The 21983-nt window shown below is 43.1% G+C and overlaps 1 protein-coding gene across 3 annotated transcripts; it reads right to left on the bottom strand.

Annotated features, from left to right (window-relative positions):
* Positions 1-657: 657 nt before the first annotated feature.
* Positions 658-18708, bottom strand: KRAS (KRAS proto-oncogene, GTPase). 3 transcript variants are annotated; one of them, XM_075210754.1, is made up of 7 exons: positions 18558-18708; positions 10025-10146; positions 9131-9309; positions 7737-7896; positions 5334-5449; position 5148; positions 658-4266 (listed from the first exon to the last, which is right to left on the bottom strand). In XM_075210754.1, the coding sequence occupies exons 2-7, from the start codon at positions 10133-10135 to the stop codon at positions 4150-4152; spliced, it is 684 nt and encodes a 227-aa protein (XP_075066855.1). In that variant the 5' UTR covers positions 10136-10146; positions 18558-18708; the 3' UTR covers positions 658-4149. The 3 variants fall into 3 exon arrangements, with proteins under 3 accessions (XP_075066855.1, XP_075066854.1, XP_075066853.1); XM_075210752.1 differs by lacking the exon at position 5148 and having other exon boundaries at positions 4179-4266; positions 5326-5449; positions 18558-18706; XM_075210753.1 differs by lacking the exons at position 5148; positions 5334-5449 and having other exon boundaries at positions 18558-18702.
* Positions 18709-21983: the final 3275 nt, after the last annotated feature.

The following is a 21983-nucleotide window of genomic DNA, read 5'->3' as shown; positions in this document are numbered from 1 at the left end:
TTGCTGTAATAATCATTTATTTATATAGCGCAATGAATTCCACAGTGCTGTACAGAGAAATCACTCACATTAGTCCCTGCCTCATTGGAGCTTAGTCTAAATTCACACATACACACAGGTCAGTTTGATAGCAGCCAATTAACCTACCAGTATGTTTTAGGAGTCTGGGGAGGAAACCGGAGCACCCGGAGGAAACCCACGCAAACATGGGGAGAACATACAAACTCCACACAGATAAGGTCATGGTCGGGAATTGAACTCATGCCCCCAGTGCTTTGAGGCAGAAGTCTTAACCACTGAGCCACCGTGGTGCCTGTTATATGATGTGCTGTTTTGTTGTTTGCCCGTTGTACGGCGCTGCGGAGCTCATGTAGCATCTTATGAATAAAAGGTTAATAAGAATATCCAGATAGACATCTAGAGATCCTTCCACCCTAATGCAGACTTACAGCTACTCTCCCGTAACAATTCTATAGATGCCAACACTGGCCCCACCTTCTTCATTTCTGGATTAGACTGATGTCAGTAAAGTTATAGTTGGAAGTCGAGAAAGAAAAAAAAATAAATAAATCTACAAGTGGGTGAATGAAACATCACAACAAGACTCTTCCATATGATTAATGCACAGGTGTAATCCCCATTATAAAACATACATCATTACAGTCACCAGAACTTATTTATTACATTACAATAAATAGGAGCATTACAGTTAATGACAAAAAAAAAAAGACAATATTACACAGAACATACTCCTATACAATATTAAAAATGTAATTCAAACAGTGGTCATTTTAAATTGTAATTAATTGTATCAGCACAATCGCCATTTATGAAACAAGACAAAACGAAAAAAAAAAAAATTATAATAAAAAGCACAATGTACAAAATGCGCAAGTTTCTATACAAAAATAGTTAAAATACATTCCAGGTAAACATAGTCCGTTCTCTTCTTTCACGCTGGAGGGAGGCGCAGCGGAGAGCGCACAGCAAGACCAGGGTGGAAGCGGATTGCGGTAAGACCATGATACAGGAAGAGAGAATTATAATGCAAGGGGCTGTTAGCGGAAACGCTTGAGGCATCAAACGTGGTTCTTACTTCGGATGAGATTACACTCACAGGTAACAATCACACTTAAAAGTAACACCCACTTAGAATTCTTTTATAAGCGAGTCGAAGAAAGAGGAGACTTCAAAAAAAAAAAAAGAATCTTGAGACGTTTACAAAAATATATGTAAAAATTCTCATATCCTGATAGAACGGGAATTTTTTCACATTTTTAGACGTGTAGAGTGCAAGCTGTGTGGTTCTTTAAGAGGTTTACGGACAGAAACCCAGTCTTATCTCGCATGTGCACAGCTCCAGATAGTCTCCTAAACATGCGGATGTTTGTAATATATCTCGTTTATGTTCAGAGTGAGTTTAAGGTCTCAAGATTCACTAGGTAACCCGAAGAATGTTAAAATTAGGGTCTATAATCAAATAATGTGTCAAGAGCACAGCATTCACCTTTTGCACATTCCCCCCTCCTGCTACAAAGAACCAAGCAGACTTTATTGAAATAAAATTCTTCCTACTCAGCAACAGCGTCCCCACCAGATTAAGGCAGGAATTGCAAGAAGTTACGCAGGGGATATTGCAGAGTGCTCCTTAAATTTCTCTCCAGAGACTTGTAGGTGAGTACAGCTCCCTATATTAAGTGTAAATCATTATCAGTATTTCTTAACGGTGTCCAACCGCCAGAGAAAGGCGGCGCCAATGGCCGTCCAGACATACAAGGTAGGTCATTACACGGAACTGGAAGGAGAGTTATAGACTGTTTTTTCAAATTAATCAAAATTTCAGTGAGGTAGATTTGGAATCCCAGCTACATTGTAGGAGTCGGCGTTGCTATTTGGGAAAAGATTATCGGAGAGAGAAATAATCTTGAAATAGTGTTATACCAAAATGTTTTCAGTATATCGGTGTATATAACTTTCCCTCCTCCTCTACAAACATAATTGTTCCATATCTCTTGCTACACACAGGGAGCCGCCCAGTCAGAATTTGTACAATAAAGGCGCCCACATAATCTAGACGCATCTACCACCTCCGTATTAGGGTTCCAGAGTTACTAGCTTACTGTTCAACAGGACACAGACATTTTACTAGTTATGGGGTGGAAAATGAATTAAAGCATTAAAGGTAAAAAAATAATTAAACGGTAACTAAGTATCATACAGTCCAGTAACTACAGGGCGAGTTCAATGCGGGTAGTTGATAGATATCTAAAAATGGTATCAACCGGTTACTCAACATGTCAAAGCAGCAGCATCTGCAAATCGTTATAGCTTTGAAGGACATCTGAATTATAGAAGTCTTTGTGGTTGTAAATTGCAATTTGCTAGACCCATTCCTTTCAGCCATATAAAAGAATAATTACACCTCTATGGGAGGAAAATTATAAAAGGTTAACCTGCCCCTTACCTAGAACGTGATCCCCACTTTCCACATTGTCAGGGCCCCTAGCGAGGTTGAACCCCTGTACAGGACGTGGAATAGGGCACAGAAGGTTGCAATGTTGACCCCGCAGGCTGCCCTATGAGTGATACCGGTTTGGGCAGCCAACACCATGAAGAACGGCTGGGACATCAGCGCCCCAAAGCCACGCAATGATTTAGCTTTTATATAATAAAACACAAATGATAAAGAACAGGAGGGCAGGTCAAACGCTCCATCCAAATTGTGGAATTATCCCGATGGAGGAAGATGATGTCTAGGTGAGGTAGGTGCAGCTTGCAGGCGGTGGTAAGTGGCAGGGGATGCAGAGCTGCCTACTTATATCATTGGCATCATGGGTAGGAAGAAGGGTTTAGTAACATTAATGAGAAATACAGAGCTTACAGGTTTGTACATTTGCAAAATTACACCCATCTTGCCTAAGATAATGGCTCGACGTTCCCCTCAGAACAATACATAGGTTATTGGAGTTTTCTGGGTCATTGAAACAGAACGCAGGTGGTCTAGGTGACGTTCCATTGCTTTCGCAAGTCCAGCACGGACCATGGAAGACACGAGCGAGAGACATCTCTGAGCAGCCACTCACCGACATAAATCACTTCAATGGATAAAGACACCGATTGTGCCATCTAGAACAATACTGGAAAACTAATCTTCTACATAATATTGTGCATTAAAACTTATTCGTACTGGACACCCAGCCAGGGTTAGATGTGAATTATTACTGCACCAGACTGTGAAAATGAATTCATACGGAAAAGCCTTAGCAACACTTCAACCAGACAGGAAAATGCAGGGTGGGTAAGTTCTGTATCATTGATATCCGGTAGGACGCCTCCTAGGAGATCGTCAGCCTGCGCACCCGCTTAGGTAACCAGGCGTACGGAGATGCAGAACCTTTCACTTTTGCTAGTCTAGAAGATGCTAGATCAGAATATAGCTGCTGGAGTTTCTTCTTGAGTAAAACGGCTCCAGGAGAATTATAAACAGTTTTTCACAAGTCGATAGACCTTTGTCCAGAATCAAATTCCAAGGTTGAGTAAAGAAAATATAGTAGAGGATTTATTTCACTCCCATTTTTATCGCTGCAATAAGAGGAATTAAAACAAGGACAAGTCATGCATGGACCACACAGTTTCAATCACTATTATAGCACCATTGTGTCACATTGCGGGTACAAATTAACAGGCGTTACATCGAAGCTCTGATCATGGATCGTGTGGCATTCAGGAGCTTGGGAACCTGATGAAACCTTGGAAGGCAGCTGTGGCGAGAAGGAGATTTCCATCTAGCAGCCGCTATCAGAATATAGCGCAGGAGAGACGGACCAGAAAATATAGAGTTTGTGTTCTTCAGACGCCCGAGAGGAGTTTGAATAGTGAAATCTTTATTCGGTCCATCTCCGAAGCAAGTGACGAGAGGTTAGAGGCGTGTGGACAGACTAGATCGAACGACACACATCGTGAAACACCATTTGCTACAGAAATCGGCTCCGGAAGTCTCACGGGGGCGTTTCCTTCAGGACACGACACACGCACACAAGAGGCAGCGTTTAAAAGCAGTAGCCACAGTTCCATTACAATAAAGAGAAAACAAGACGCTAATAATTTAGTGTAATGTACAAGAGGATGACGTTCCGGGATCATTTCCATTCACAGAATTTGACACTTCGACTTGGATTTTCTCTTCTTCTTTTTCCCTTCCTTGCTCATCTTCTCTTTGTGCTTTCGGATTTCTCGTACTAATGTGTAAAAAGCATCATCGACACCCTAGAAAGAAGCACGGGAAAAAAAAAAAAAAAAAATCTGTATTAAATTAAGAGGTAAACTCCACGCTCTGAAATTTTCAAGTCATGCACTTTTACATCTCTCCAACATGCATTTCTTTTAAGCTGGAAATTGCACCATTGTTGTAACCCACGGCAACCTTCTTCTGTTTCATTAGTCTAATGTACAACATCCAATAGGACTCTGGTTACTATAGGTTACAGCTGCCTGCACCCATTACACCCCACAGACACCCCAGGAGAGAGGGAGATAGCACCATATGAAGCCACAGGCACAAGCTGCTCTCCGCGGTGAACAATGTTGTATTTGATGCTAGCTACAGAGTATCCCGCAGCAGGAACTTCCAACCAGACACAGAGTTGGAGGTTTGTGATAACATTGTCGTCTGGATAGAGCAGTAAAGGAACAGAAAGCTACTGCGCAACAAGGATATCAGGAGTCTCAGATCCATATAAAAGGCATTACATCCCAGCAGAGGTTGATCTACAAGGCACAGACTTTGTGTTAGTCTTTAATATTCTGTATTATCCCAGTAGTAATTTATTATTACTTAGAAGATTTAATTTTTGAAAAAACCTCAACCAAACTTTGTATTGTTCGATGACAATTTTAAGAAATGTTAGGCTGTACTCGCCTCGCTGTGTAGTTACACATGTCTGAGCAGAAGATATTTGTGACTGTACTTGTTAGGACCACCCTTGTACGGTGGGTAGTGTAATTATAGGCAAGAAGAGAATAATGAAGCAGAAACAACCACGATGTAGGAAAACTGAATTAGATGGCTTAGCATCACTCTGACATTAATGACAAATTCTAAGGCTATATTTGACTTTAGACCACTTTTGTCTTAGGCGATCCATGACCCTGTACAACAGGAAGAACAGTCACACGTGGACCAGCACCAGAAACCCGTACCACACCCCCCTCCCCCCACCATCTGGGCAGCTCTTGCGCACGGGCCGTACCGGTGAAGCAGTCAGAATGGTGACCACACGGAGAACAGGATAAATAATGTACAACGTCCATCACATCAGAACTTACCCAATCACATTACAAGACATTTTTTTATTTTCACACAGCCGGGGGTCTTTTCTTCTTTGCTCATCTTTTTCAATCTGTATTGTCGGATCTCTCTCACCAATGTATAAAAAGCATCCTCCACTCTCTGCATTGTAAAACATAACTCCTTTAACACTTATTTACTCACACAATTGAGGTTATGAGGGACCAGTGGGCTCAAACTACCATTTATGACAGTAAACCAGTGTCGCCCCCAGCACACGGCTCGTTACATAGAGGGGCGACGTAATCTGCTGTAGCCGATTTGTCAACAGGTTGGTTTTTAACATATTAGAAGGTTTTGCCGATTAACAGATTTGGAAGGCTATTTATATTTACTGAAATATCAGTTTATTACTTAAGAATTTTGATTCTGCAATCGTTTAGTTGATATAATTGCATATTCACCAAAATCCTCAATTGCAGAAATCCCTTAGGAAGAGTGACAAGCAGCCGTGTAGCCTGGTCTATAAAACATTAGACCTGCCATCAGCAAGTGACGGCACTGAGAACAGTTCTCAATGAAGACAGTGGCTGTGTTTAATTAAGCAAAAAGGACTATATAATACAAAACAAGTAATTATTTGGGGGGGGGGGGGGGTCACTAGTTAGGAGCAGACACAAATGGAGCAGCTTCCAGGGATTTGTATGCAGATAGAGGATTTCTGTGCTAGATTTTAGAGTGAAGGATCATCTCCGAGAGACACAATTTGCAGGAGCACTTAGATTCGTATGGATTGCTCAATTTCTTAGGAGGAAGCCAGATTATTTTATCAATGCAGAGAGGAGAGAAAATACAGACACCGAAAGAGCAGATGAGACCACCCGTGGAGCTTGCCACATGCACTCATTACCCCCTTATAACTGGTGCCCCCGTTTCACGATTTATTTAAGTCTCTCACTTGTGACAGTCACTGTTGCCTTGTAAACGGGTGCTAGGCTCAGAGGTTTGAGAGCAACGCAGAGAGGTCAACTGTGGAGCACCACAGTCGATCCCTGGCCACAGACAAGAGGTCAACACTGGAGGACCAGTTTAGACAACTGGGGCATTTTCCTCTCCCTCTGCTCATGATCAGCAAAGGTTACATTGATTACAAAAGCAATAGTGTTGTCACACTGGAGCAACATCCTCAGGTTTTTTTTATGGGGGACACCAATTGCAGACAAAAATGAAGGGGGAGGGGGGCTGTCTCCAAAGTGGACAGCAGCATTAAGAACGCAAGTTTCAGCATTTACATAGTTAATCAAACTAAGTTTATCACAGAGGATGCACTGCATTGTAAATCACTGAAGATCATATATGCTGTGTACATTCATGAAAGCAGCAGTAGTACACCAGAAGGACATGCCAATAAGGAGCATGGTGCCAGAGGGATCCTGGCACTAATGATTACTTGCACAGATAAGAATTTGCAGAAGAACCCTGGAAATACCCAGCACAGGAGAGGTAGGATGTCGGAGACACACAAAGAAATGCTCAGCAAGGAAGGAGTCCCGGCCCACCAGCGACAGACACCCAGCTTGTGATCGGGAATTGCGGAGTAATGTGTGAAAACCGAACACAGGATTTGTGGGGTGCAGGGAAGACATATCAAACACTACACAGAAACAGCACAACGGATGCGTAACATTATGGAAAGGTACGAAGCAAAAAGTGAAGTGCAGAAAGATCATTGTCGGGTCAGTGGACCTTTGTACTGCAAGTATGAGAGGCTGGAGAGACCCAGGACATAGTTTGGATTAATGAACCCAAAGACAGTTTAGCTGCAAGAAAGCAAATAACAAGCCTGTTGGAGATCTGTGTGGCCCGTTTATCTATCCTAATGACTAGTCCTATAGTGTGCTACCTGCATTTTTTTGTTCCTATAAAATGTCATTAATCAGCTGCTGAGCAGAGACTCGCCCCCCAGGTTAAAACTTGGCCAACTTCTGCCTAATGGGTTTCTCTTGTGCCCACAGATGGTAAAATTAGTTGAAATGTTTGGAGTTAGTAAGTTTAACACATCAGTACAGAGAAAAACAAAAACCCACAAACCTATCCTGCACCGATGAACCCCAATAAGGCAGAAACTGACCGAAGTTCAAAAATAATTGTAAAATAAATTATAAAAAATTCCCAAGTCTCTCAGAGATCTTTTTAGGTGGACACAACTTTAGTTCCACTTTAATGGAGCAACATGAAACATGCACAGGGCTGTGACTTAGTCTATACTAGCTCCCAACTTCCGAATTAAATAGTTAATGAAGAGAAGTGTTATGCAGGATTTAAGACTTAAGTAAGATTTAAGTAAGTGGCTGCCATATAAAGAGACAAAAGGAGGACACTTCTAGAGCTTATATTTGAGGCAGCCAACGCCCCGTACGTTGATCCAGGCATCAGCGCTGCAGGTTACCTGTCTGGTTTTCGCAGAGGTCTCAATGAAAGGAATGCCGTAACTCCTCGCTAGGTCCTGCGCTTGCTTGGTATCTACCGTCCTAGAAGGTAAGTCGCATTTATTGCCGACTAAAACCATTGGTACATCCTCAGAATCCTTCACTCGCTTTATTTGTTCTCTGCAGGGAAAGAATAAGACAAGAAGTTAAGAATTTGTCAGATATTCCAATAATAAAACAGATCTGTCTGCTGCACTAATAATACCATCATATTGTGAGCAGATGATCGCACCTCGAAAGGATGGACGGGGGCTCTGGGAGGAGATAAGGGTTTCTTGTTGAGGCTTTACCAGGTGCTATGAAGTCTGCAGAGCTTGCCACAAAACCTATTATAGAGGATAACCATTCCCAGGAACAAGGTCATCATGGCTCAACTTCCAGAAAGCTGTTCCCAGCATGAAACGGGGGCACTCATCCGCCTCTCAGCAGCCAGTGGTGAACGCTCCGTGTATGCACCTCTGAGCTCTGTTCTCACCACCGGCATCTAACAGACTCCCCAGAATGCATTAGAACCAAATTTAGACTTTCAGAACGGAATCAATAACAGATTAAGGATCCACAGTGGCATGGAAGCACCGATGTAGTATTAGTACCCCTCAGAGTAAGTGTACAGGAGCAGCGTGGTGGTACTTGAGGGGCAGGGGCTTGTGATAAGACAGCCGGTTAATAATGATGTACAATGGGGGGGTGGGGGGGGGGGGGGGGGGGGGGGGTTAGTGATGAGCATGTAGATGGGGGTTTTGCATAGAGAAGTATGAGGGACAATGACGCTGATGTAGGGGTTGAATGAGTTTGGTGTGTGCAAAAGGAAGCACAGAAAGGGCTTGGGGGGTATGGGGTGAGATGGAGGATAAAAAAGGGTTATCATATGGATTGAAAGCTGTGCAACGTCTGTAAAAGTTGAGATGTGTGTAAAAAGGGGGAGGGTCCCTGTACTTGTTTCAGATAGTCTATGTATAGGTTTTAATATTTGCTTGTCTCCTACAGTTTTATGTTGGACTAAAAAGGAGTGTTCCTTTGAGACAAAAGAGTTCTTGAAGCAGACTGAGGAAGAGGCAGTGAATATTAAACCATTCATCCCTATGGTGCAGGTGCTGAAAGTCGGACATGGCACCAGAATAGAGTTGTAGCACCTCTCCAGCACTGTTAGATACTCACTGCTGCTTCCCCTCCAGTCACAATCAAGAATGACCTACAAGACATTTGCTGGCCAGCTATTCTGGATAACCCCAGACACGCCCAGTATTGGGTTGTCATCACTATTAATTCTAATATCACCAGCATATGTGGCAGAGCCGTAACCGAGACATTAGTACAGCCACCCCTATAGATCACTACACAATATATACTCTACCTATAATGGTGAATGTCCTCAAATGATTTAGTGTTATTAATGGCAAACACACATAGGAAACCCTCTCCTGTCCGCATGTACTGGTCTCTCATCGCACTATATTCCTCTTGACCTGCAGTGTCCAGTATATCCAACAGACAGGTCTCTCCATCAATTACTACCTGCTTCCGGTACGAGTCCTGCAGGGAACACAAAGGTCAGAAATGAAGACTCAGACTGTACATAAGGCACAAATTAGGGATAAAGAGACTTTATCCACCCAGACCTATAATATATATATATATATATATATGGAAAATGCATTTCTATTTTTAAACACTTTAGTCACAGCGTACTCACCCTCGTCATAAGGCCAGCCACTCACGTGCATGGTGGGAGCGTGTAATACGCATACGCTTAATGCAAACATGGTTTAAACTCAACATATCAATAAGCTTTATTTATACATAAAATGGGCACAGGGTGTGTTATAATAAAGGACAAGTAAACCCCAACAGGCAAGATTCTGTGTAAGAGAAAATTCCTAATAACTAATAGGATATATCTAAACTAAAGCAATTTCAGAGGGGGCTGTAGAGAAGTATGGAAGAAAATCAGTGCAGAGCCACTCAGTCTTATATGGCTGCTAACAGACAAAAAAACTTTAACTCCTCAATTTATAAGGCCTGGGCATTTTAACAGTGTTTGTTAATGCCAATAGAAGATTAATTGTATATTAGGTTTTACAGCCCTTTATCATTGCAGCAGTGACTGACATGTGTACCAGCTTACTGACTTCTAGATTTCCTGTCAATCACTTGAACAGATTTACTGATATAGGAGACAGAAGTTGGAGTATTGTTCCACTGTTTGCATAGAGCTCTGTGTACAGTACACATTACTTATAGATCTTACCTCTATAGTAGGATCATACTCATCTACGAAATGGTTCTGTATGAGCTGTATCGTCAATGCGCTCTTCCCTACGCCTCCAGCTCCAACCACTACCAGCTTGTATTCTGTCATTTTCTATCGATCTAGAAGCAGTAAAAACAAAAACATTAATTCAATCCAGTTTCAGGATAAGCAAACAGGAAGACGTGTTCTTCTTAATACCCAAACCACTATGGTCCCCCAGGACACAGTCACCATCACCCACTCGGTAAACAGACTCCCACCCAAAGCAGACAGAGGGGGATACTGTACAAGCGTTGGCTAGCTGCTCCCAACTATAATTATATTCTATAAATGCCGTGAACGGACAACACATCTAAACAGCTGAGAAATACACGACAGACTCAGTCTAGTGTTCCAACCTGCACACTGAAAACCACTGAATATTAATATACATTTTATAAATATAGAGATAAGTAGCCACAAACAGCCCACCATTATTACAGTAGAGCCAAGAGACACCCAAACGGTCCTCAACAGGTCATGTTTTCAGGATTTATTTAATTGTGCACAGTTGAGTTAGTCTAGTTGGCTGGGTCAGTAACTACCCCACCTGTTTCTACAGAATCCTGAAGACATGACCCGTTGATAGCTCTTGAGGACTGGGTTTGGGCACTTCTGTAGTAGAGGAATATTAGAGTCAAATGTGTTGAGGACTCTGCCCAATCAGATAGTGAATGCACACAAGAGGGACACGTATGCACACAAGAGGGACACGTACATGCACTGGGCAATGGACCAGCGATACCTTAATATGTATATAGGACTGACCACACACTTCTGTCTGGGCACAGAATTAATGTACATTAGGGGCTTGGCAGCACAGGAACTAGTACAGAGCAATAGTAAGATTGGTATTTGGGTGCACAGGAGACATTTGCAGATAGGAGTAGCCAGGGAATGTGATTTTATCACCCAATACAGGTTTTGGCACAGTCAGATAGGACCGGGAGTGGAGTGTTCCAAATATTTGAGAAGAAAACAAGCCTGCGCTCTTTATATCCCACATTATATATGGTACCAGCTGCATGGCAATAAGCCCGCGCCCGGTATATCCCATTTTGTATATGGTACCAGCTGCATGGCAATAAGCCCGCGCTCGGTATATCCCATATTTTATATGGTATCAGTCGCATGGAAATATAAATGTCCATATGTATACGAAGCAAAAAGACAGTTGTCAGAGCTTATCCTTTACACTGCAGAAATGTGGGTATCTAGCACATTGAAATCATGAGGTATTCGTTCATATTTTGATCAGAACATTTAAGCCTGCATCCTAGCGCCAACGGCACCTCATTATATGCAGGTCCTACACTGACCTATTTGCTTTAAACACCATTAAAATGCAGTTAGAATCAGATGCACTCACCTCCCAGGGAGGTGTTTTGATCAAAATATGAACCAATACCTCATGTATTTAATGTGCTAAATACACACAGATATGCAGTGTAAAGGATAAGCGCTGACAACCGTCTTTGCTCCAATATTTGCAGCGTGACAAACTTTTTGGGAATGGGAGGGTCTAACAAAAGCTCACAGCGGCACGGGACCCTCAGCCCTATGACCAGTTTTACATTTGGACACTCATGGATGGCCAAGTTTGAGGCGTCTGTGCCTAGACGAGATGCATACACGGGGCTAGTTATGGTCAGAAGATGACCGCACACAGACTGATAGAGAGGATCTTACAAGTACATCGAATATTTCCTTACTATTCTCAGGCATTGCAATTGTTTTAGAGCTACACACGTGTCGATAGATTTGTGGACACGTTCCTTCTATAAATATTGGGTCCCAAAGCCCTATAGAAGGACTGCTGCATTTTGTAGCCACATGTTGAACACAACAGTCTCTTAATGGTCTATCTGCTTCGTGACCATTATCTACAAGTATTCTAAAGGTCAGATTCCCTTTTGTTCACGGAGTGCTGGAAGGGAACTTAAACTCGTTTTAGCATTAAGTAAAGATTAACTGAAACACTTGAGAACCGTCACCTTGGACTCCTTTAGCACCTGGATCCGACCTGTGCACAAGACTCCAAAGTCTTCAATATTTGCCAACAGAACAGATCACGTCATCTCAGGATGGGTTACTGCACAGAGTTTGTAAGAAAACCCTAATACAGAGAGAGTTCATATTGTGGCAAAAATCGGCTTGGACTGGAGGCATATTCTTATTTTAGAAAGAGGCAGCTGGCCACAGCATCATTGTAGGACATGCCGTCGCTCGTTGTAGGATTACTACATAAACTACCCCCAGACCAGTTTCTTTTGGATGCTCAGAAATATTATAATTGAAAGCTGCTCAAAAGGAAGATACAAAGTGTGGATGAAATGATTTACAATGAATTCACTGTGCAACAAGTCCTAACCTCTCATTTAGTCCAAATAGTGGGCAGGACACCCGAGTCCAGTCTGAGAGGGCCATTCAGACAGATTGGCTGGGAAAGTAGAATCTGTCCGCTGACACATGGGAGCCTCATTCACACACATTAACCCCTGCCAGGGGGACTAGTTGCAGACAGCTCTACAGATTGAGCGATAACGACGCTACTGGGAAAGTCAATGATATTATTTCCTCATTGCTTTGTACATAAAATGCAGAAAGCTGTGCATAGCAGTAGCAGACCTTAAATTCCAGGTAACCAGCATTATGATAGTAAGCTCCACTGGGACAGAGTGATGTGACTGATTATTTTCTATTAATCACTGCACAGTATGTAGGCACTATATAAATAACGGTTTATAAACAAATGGAAGACAGTCAGCTGGACATCTGATATTTGGGAAAAATAGGCATGTCCAGTCTTCGTGTTCTTAAGACAATAACCTTCATTAAAAGGACAAATTGTATAGTCATCAGTGTGGTCTCATTACTACAGTTGAAGATTTATGGCCAGAATCTTGGACCAGTATTTTGGACCCAGTCAAGTTTTTAAATAGAGGCGACAGACTGTCCGACTATCGTAGGAAAGGTTTGTAAACATAGTTTATGGTCTAAAGGAGGAGCCGAGTGAAGTTCCTTAAGCTGTTAAAACTGAAGGGTACTCAGCGATGATGTACCCCAATCCCATTAACGAACGGTCTACAAGTTTGTACTCGCCAGTGAATCTATCATTAGTTGTTCAGACACCATTTACTTTCTTTTTTGGAGGTCTGTTTGTCACAATATGAAGTTGTATTAGATAACCGTACACTTATTAATGGGACAACTGCTGTGTAGGAGGGACATTGGACGCTTTCTGCCAAACTATCTGTTCTAGGATTCCAGGAAGAACAGGACAACGGAGACCAACGAGGACTTCCAGCAAATGTTCAAATGATTAAGTAATACACTATTAGGGCACATACTGGCTGCTTCCCAGGCTCCGTTAACTGCAGTGTACCAGGCTAGGATTTTAGGCTCTTAAAAAGTATAGGAGAGAACTTAATAGATATATTATTCAGACATTTAAATGACATTTGAGGACTATCATTCACCTTTCACAAATGCTAGGCCTGCAAAGCAAATCTTTCCCCTCCTGATGTCTGGTAGCAGGAAGCCTGAACCATGTATTTTATGTAGTAATTGGGTTAAAAACTGAAAAGGAAATTTTTTTTTCAAAATGCAAGTCTCTGTGGATACAGTCGACTCCTTCCTATTACCCCCTGACCATGGAAAGATAAGGAGCAGTATGAACCGCTAACAGCACCTGACACCCATCTAATCAGGTGCTTGAATAGTTCCCAGCGATTTGTGCGGAGATTGTAATGTAAAGGCACCTGCACTACGTTTATACCCAGGATGGAGGCTTGAATTAGGTAGAAGCCGTTAGGAGCAGAGTTATTCCTTAGGAGTGTGAAAGGGGGGACAGGAGTGGTTTTAAACTAGACGTCACATTTCAAATTGAAGTTGCAGCTTTCCAGAGTTTAATTCTGAAAAGGGGCTTCAGATTTGTGTTTAGAGTTTTGTTTATTTAAAGTCACATTTGTGACATTTTGAAGGCACAGAATAAGAGCACATGACACATACAGAGCTATTCTTGCAATAAGTCTATAAACAGCAGCGAGACATTGCTCTAAGATTTGTTGGTGTGACATTCACTGGTTGCATCAAAATAAGAATATAAAAACAGATCCTCATTGCATTCAGAAAGCAATATGCAGAAATTACATATACACAAAATAGTCCCTGTCCTACCGTGACCCCAAATGGTCCGACTAGAGATGCTCAAAATGATTTCACAGCTTTGACCCTCTTCATCAAAATAGCTCTAAAGTTAAAAAAAAATTGCGGTATAAAGCAAGATGTTAGACACTTTGTATTTAAAAATTCTAAATTTAATGTAATCCTCGAAGGCATGTCGCTAGTTTGAACAGTCATCTATCGAACAACGTACTAAACATGTTCACATTGCAAACAGGTGTGAAATTTGAGCTTTTAGCCTGAATACTGGTCAACCAGAAGGGACCATACATGATGCCCTTTACACACACTTTTACATCACAAGTTGTGGGCAATACGAATACCCATCTACATTTGTCTCCAGTAAAACAATACACAGAGCACGGCTCCACAGCAGAATTCAGCATGTGCAATAATGGAATGGAGTGTGACTGGAATAGAATCACATGACTACAATGTATACAGAGACTAGCGTAGGCTGGTCTGCCGAGATTACCAAACACCAGAGATCAGTCTGCAAATATCTGCAACCTCCACACTACACAAGGGGAATTTCTGCACAGTTAAAGAAAAGCACATATTCCATTATCCATTACCATCATGTAGTTCTCCTTGTATCCATGTTTGACTGCTTTTACCAATCCATAATACTTGAACAGCTGTCAGAGGCAAACAAACATTTTTCACATTTGTTCAGCCACAGTTCCACTGAAGACCACGCAGGTGAATAGCACCAAGCACGATAAAGTAGTAAGACCTGGTTATGGAACAATGCGAGTTGCATCTGCAACACAAGCGAAGCACCAAAGACAGTAAATCTAAATATATTTTCCCCTAGCACTGATTTTTTGGGGGGGTGGGGGGGAAGGGGGGAGGGGGTTGGGGGTTAAAGTTTAAAATAAAGTAACCTGCCACATACAGTCTTTACGCACTGTATCTATTAAACGACATCAATATAAACTGCAAGTAGTTTGTGGTTTGTTTTGTTTTTTTAAGAAGGGATACCTACCTGACTCCCGAGAGGTTTTATACAGGGGAGGAACGTTAAGCAGCCAGTCTTCTGCAGGGTTTTTCACCAGGCTGTTGGCGTTCACAGGCATTCTAGAACGCTATGTACACCATGGACCAAGACAGACTCTTATTGAAGGGACTATGCCAAGGAAGAGGACGTTATATGTATAGGAGTGGAAACCGAACATCAATTCTAAAATGACATTAACAGGAAAAGGAGGATACCCAGGCGGAGTGGGGGGTCTACACCGCTTGCGTTTCATTTCCAGGTATTGCTGTAGTAGCTCTTGTCTTAGGATATCAATCCGCAAATGCACAAAGGAATCGAAATCTCTCAGCAGGAGAATGGACGCTACGCAGGAATTACATTTGCTGCTCAATAACTTGCTGTGAATCCTGCATAAGGTAATTAAGGAGCCCCACACAGACTGCGGTGATCACCAGACAAGGCACCTGCAACGCCTGCTTAGACAAGAGAGTGTGTCAGACAGGTGCACAAGGCGTGGTAACCTGTTCAGCAAGCTCTCACGCGTTCTGCAGAAAGGAAAGTACGAGAGTGGCCAATGTACACTAGCAACAGACAACAAGTCTTGGACTGGAATTCACCACCACCGTAAGGGTCCAAAACAGACCGTGGGGGGTCAAGCTCTGATATCTCGGAGGAAAAATACAAAACGTTTGAAGTGTCCGTGTTACAATATTTATACTTTAAACTAAATGTCCTCAACTAAGGAACCGCTATTTACATTCTTTAAATTTACGTGTTACATACTGAGGACGTATTAACAAATAACTCCACAGTCTAAACAATAGTCCACATCCCACCCAATGTGCAAACTATTACACATTCTCCAAGAATGATCTGTTGGTAGCCAGTATCTAGGCAATGGTGACTGCCAGTTAGTGGGAGAACAGACAAAGAAATATTATTAAGCCACAACATAACTTTAATTATCTGTATTTGTTCTTGCTCACAAGCAAGAACAATGCATCGTTTTATGCTTTTGTCTATAGGAGACCCAAAGCCAATCTCCACCGTCTGTCAAAAGCATTACACACAGGAAGCCTGGTGTGCGTAGAAAAAACCCCAAAAAAAGGCTTCCTTCATAGAATAAAAGGACTTAAAATATAGTGTCATCTAAACCTTTAAAAATACAGCATTCCCTCTATAGAATCACAGGCCAAAGTTGGTATAAAAAGGATAAAGAAAATACTGTACAGGGCTCACTCTACACTCGCATGTATCCAGGAATATGCCCATAAGAAATGCTCGTTAAGTGATAAATTCAAATATAGTTCACCCTCTTTATAAGTTTAAGCCCAATCAGGTGTTCTACAGATAGAGCAGTGTTTGTCAATGTTACTTGTAGCTGTTTAATACTACAAAATAATTGGGAGTTTTAGGGTTAGTGAGCCTTAAAACAACTTGGTTGGGTTGTTAATACATTGGACCATTTACAAAGCCCACTGGATGCACAGCACATAACACTATAGTTTCGCATTGGTGTGCTTGACGAAATTACCAGCATATTTCAAGGTGTACCCTTACGCTCCGCAAACTAAACACACGCTTAGGTTTGCAGGGAAAAACCCTGAAGAGGGGCACAGTGCAAACAAAAATAAAGTGAAATCACATCAAAAGTTTAATCTCCAACCAAATAAGGCTTCGCCTTATTTCTGACTTAATCTGAGAGCGAGTGAACAAGACCTGAGTTTGGAGTGGGAATGGCTGTTCTACTGTACATGTAGAACACCCCCCCAAAAAATTACAAGTCTCACTTTTGCACTGCTCCACTAGACGCACCAGAACACCTACACTTTACTTCCCAGGAAACACTCTTGCTTGGCCCAACTTCATGATCTGTTGCTGCAAAACTTCTGACCCCTAACAGACACCCTCCACAAACCCATGCGCTCTGGTGGAGGTCCAAGCACACAGCGCTATTGCAGGACTTTGCATTGAATCTCAACTGTTTCAAATCTTCATTTGCCTCCATTGAAGGCACCAACCTACCGCACTTCTATGAGTCGGTCACATGCCAAGAACACATGGACATACAGACTAGTACTACAGCTTTTTCTCAGCTATATGGAAAGAGGATTACAATACACACTAACAACTGGAGGACTGCAATCCTTTGTTTACTTACATAATACAGATTTGCAGGGAAACCCAAGTCCACTTTTTTTGACCTCCATTCTTTGAACAGGGAGAGATAAGTCTAGTAATAAACCAGTTACACTATACACAAGGTCACAAGTAGTCCTAGTAACCACTGGAGTTTATCATGTCCATTTTACATTTATAACTATAGTAAATACTCATGTAAGCAGGTCTGACACTCAAAACCTTCATTTCCACCATAATTGCTGCTACTGCTTTCACTAAAGCACTTACTCCATACTTAGCCAGAAAATCCTCTCCCATCCATGCCAATTTTTGTAAAACACCTGGTTTTAACCAATGTGTACACTGTACATACATAAGGGAGGCCTACAGTGATGACTAATCACTAGCAACACAAAACCAGTGGGTACCAGGCCTTAGAGATCAGCAAAGGTGCAGCAGAATCCCACACAAACCAAACTGCACCCCAACAGGCCACTCCACATTTGAGTTCCACTTTTGTGCTACAACTGCGCATTATTTGTAATTCTCAAAGCTTATGGTCTAACTAAAAACACGGGTGGTTCATTCTGCTTCTGTGGAGGGGTTTGAATTCCATTCAGAACAAAAATAATAGAGGAAATTCAGTACAGAATACAGGGCCACATTCCACAGCCAAATATTCCACATTCAGAAGATCAGACAGTTATCTATAGCCAATAGGGTGTGATAGAGAATAATAAATATATATATATATATATATATATATATATATATATATATATATATATATATACACACATACATATATATACACACACACACAATTAAAAAAAATATAAAAAATCACACACATTAGGTTGCAGGAAGTTGCTCTGATGACTCCAGGCCAGAGGGTTACCCCACTCATGGAAGCCACTGACCTACACCTAAAAGGGAATAACCAGCTGCACCCAGGATCCTTACCCTAAACACAGGAGATGGCACCCCAACATTATTAATGCCCCACGTTATAAGACCCAGCCCCTCCTAATCTACCCCCTCACCCCATTATTCAGCCCACACCATGGACCCTATAAATTAGGGGTAAGGACACCATCCCCCCTACACCGCTTGGGAATAATGGGGCAGGGGACTGTGGGTAAATGCTGCAGTGGCTTCCAGTGGGCAGCACCCTCCACACTGCAGCACAGGCTCCCCGGTACTCACTGGTCTCCGCTGAGGGGCCGATCACGGCAGCATGTCGCTGTCCGCACAGAGCTCCGGGCTGGGACACACGATCACCGCTCGCACACACAGGACTGAGCACCAGGCCGAGCAGCCGGAGACTCCCAGGGGCTCTTTAAATACGATCTATAAATATTACAGCCGCTCCGTCTGACGTCACGGCCAAACGGCGCCGGCCATTGGTCGGCGGGAGGGGTCTCAGCCCGGGTGACCACGCCCAGCGCCGTAAGGCCACGCCCTCGGGGGCCGCCTGGCGTTCTTCTGACAGGGCCGAGGGGTCGCGCACGCGGGGGCGCGCACACTTATGGCGGCGCGGCCGGCAGTCTGAGGGAAGTGCGCGGCGCAGAGCGGCTCTCTGAGGCACCAGTGAGGGCAGAGGGCTCAGCAGCACGGTTCAGGGTGCACACTTACTTTCTGGTGTTTATGGGCGCCTCAGGATGCTGGGAATGAGCCAGAAGTGTGAATGTCACCTCAAAGTCCAACAGCCATCGCTAGGGACCGGTCCACAGATATGGGGGCGCCAGCAGTGTACATAGTAGGGAGCTGGCCCTTCCCTTAACTCCTAACATCAGTTAATTAAAACTCTACATAGAGTGTGTATGCATGGTGGGTGTCGAGGTAGCTTGGCCACAGCTTGGCCACACACCACGGGGGTATCAAAAACACCCCTAACCCCCTTCCCTGCTGTTGGTCGTAACAATGGGAAATCGGGACTGGCGCAACCTCTGCCATCAGCCTGTGCAAACTTCTGCTCCTTCACCAATGCCGCCATCTTACTCTGCAAACCCAGGCGCTTTCTAGACAAAGACAATTGTACTCCGAGCCGCAGCCATTTTATGGTTCGTAAATGACCTATAGTATAGAGATGCTAAATGTGAGGGAATAATGATACTAAAATATAACTATGATGGAGAGAAGAGATCATGCAGTGGGAATATACAGAATTACCTCAGAATATAACTGTATAATAGAGGAGAGAGCTGAGTAAATCTGGGTACACACTACACAGTTTTCAACCAATAATCGGCTAAATCAGCCGACATACGACCGCTCGTTCAAAAGTCGGGTCAGTGTGTGCAGTGACGCGATGGTGGAAAGTCTGCCCAAATGGACGATTGTCGCCTCATTTGGTTGGTCGTACCGTTTAATATTTTCGTTCCAATCTCGTTTCCGCTGTGTAGTGTGTATAAACTGCCGACCGATCCACAACAGTGAGTATGAGATTACAGTCATTGCTCACGACAACATGGCTGTAAAAAGTCGCTAACCGGACGTCCGCTCTTCCCTTTCTCGTCCTAAACAAGGCTAGTGTGTATGCAGTCCATGGACCGAGTGATCGGAATATCGATCACATGTAAAATCGAAATTTCTGTAGTGTGTACCCAGCTTTAGGAGTCATATACTGAATTACCTCAGAATATCATGCTGGTGATAGTTCCTGCCTGACCTAGTGTGCCTTGCATCCTGACCTGATTCTGTCTCTTATTATTTGACCTGTCTTGTTAAAATGGAGTTGCTGTATTCTCCTGCTCCTGACTTGGCTTAAGTGGATTTGTGTTATCCATTGTCAGTCCAATTCTCATCTTGTTTGGACTGTTTTGCTACCATCAAGGTTACTCACTACCTCCTGTGTTCTGTCCACTTCATTGGCAGTAGCGTGATTAACAGCTGCTGCTACTACTAATCAAGTATAAGTCCTGGGGACAACTCAGTACTGTGGAACACATCTAGTTCCTTGGAAACGGGGCTGCTATAGATGAATAACTCGTGAAGCAGTTCTGGGGGTAAATGTATTAACATGCGGGTTCTTCAAAACCCGCGTGTTCAGCGTCTTCGGCGATTAAATTTAAAGCGGCGCTGCATTGTAAAGGGAAACTTCCCTTTACAATGCAGCGCTGCTTTAAATTTAATCGCCGAAGATGCTGAACACGGGGGTGTTGAAGAACCCGCATGTTAATACATTTACCCCCTGGTAGTTGAGGATCACATGCCATATTGCCACTAACAATAATACAGAGGAGAGATCAGTCAGGGGGAATATACTGAATTACTTCAGAATATAACTGTATAATACAGAGCAGAGCTCAGTCAGGGGGTAATTTACCACATTACCTTAGAATATAACTATGATACAAAGGAGCGATCAATCAGGGGAAATATACTGAATTACCTCAGAATTTAACTGTATATGTTATGGCTGATGGTACTGATATGAACTCCCAGAACAGATGGTTGAGGTCTTCGCCTTTAGCAGCTGCCTTTCCCATAGAGATAGTTACGTTCACAGGTACTCTGATGCCCCCAGGTCTTAAATTCAGCATAGTGGGAGCTTATGTACAGAAACCGTAGCACAGAAGATGGGAGGAATAACTGGAATACAATAGACTAGCCAGGAACAGTCCAAGGGTTGTGGGTCTGAAGCAATCAGAATAACCAGGAACAGGCCAAGGGTCAGGGCAGGTTGCAAGCAAACAGAATTTGGTAAACAGGCGGAGGTCAGGGGCAATCAGCAGGGTCCAGAACAAGCCGAGGTCACAAACAGGTATCAGTCAGATTACAGAGTATCCACAGGGATATGGAGAAGCTCAGCAAGTGTGAAACGGAAGCTCTAACAGTCACAGAGGCTAAGCCCTCCCTGCCTTATATACTAATGGTAGCCAACTAGCAGGTCAGCCTGATCCCTACTCCTATCGTTCCAGAAGGCCAATACAATAAATCAGTTTGGCGCCTACTATACCTCAGGATATAGATAATTAATCTATGTTATCTGCGCATGTGTCCGGCTGCCTTTCATGCCAGGGCGCGGCGCTCACTAACAGAGCATCGCGGCCATTGCCTGGGTGATGGCCTGGACATAGAGAAAGTGATGTCCCAGTCGTCATGGCAACAGCCTGGATGTGGCCCGCATGTAAACAACCCCCTACCTTGAGGAGGGGTTCAGGAACCATGACATCTTGGTTTCCAGGGGAATTGTTTGACAAACTCCTTGAGTAATTTATTTGCATGCAGATGTTTTTTTAGGTACCCAAGAGAGTTCTTCTGAGCCGTACTCCTTCCAGTACACCAAGAAGTGGACTTGACCTTAGACTCTTTTGGAGTCAAAAATTTTTTCACTGAATTCCTGACGCCCATTGACTTTGACAGGGAGAGGCCTGTGAGTTTGATGAGGCCTGAATTCACAAGGCCAGGTAACCGGTTTGAAGAGTGAACAATAAAAGGTATTCGGGATTCTGAGAGAACATGGGAGATCAAGCCTGAATGCCACAGGGTTGATTTGCTTGATGATGACAAATGGTCCATTAAACTTGGGACCGAGTTTCTTGCATGGTTGACAAAGTTTAATATGTAGAGAGCCAGACTCTGTCGCCTACTTTAAATGAACACTGTCTCTGGTGCAAATCAGCAGAA

The sequence above is a fragment of the Mixophyes fleayi genome, chromosome 4 (genome assembly GCF_038048845.1).
Source record: "Mixophyes fleayi isolate aMixFle1 chromosome 4, aMixFle1.hap1, whole genome shotgun sequence".
Classification (NCBI taxonomy): domain Eukaryota; kingdom Metazoa; phylum Chordata; class Amphibia; order Anura; family Limnodynastidae; genus Mixophyes; species Mixophyes fleayi.
This window is presented reverse-complemented; position numbering and strand designations above follow the sequence as displayed.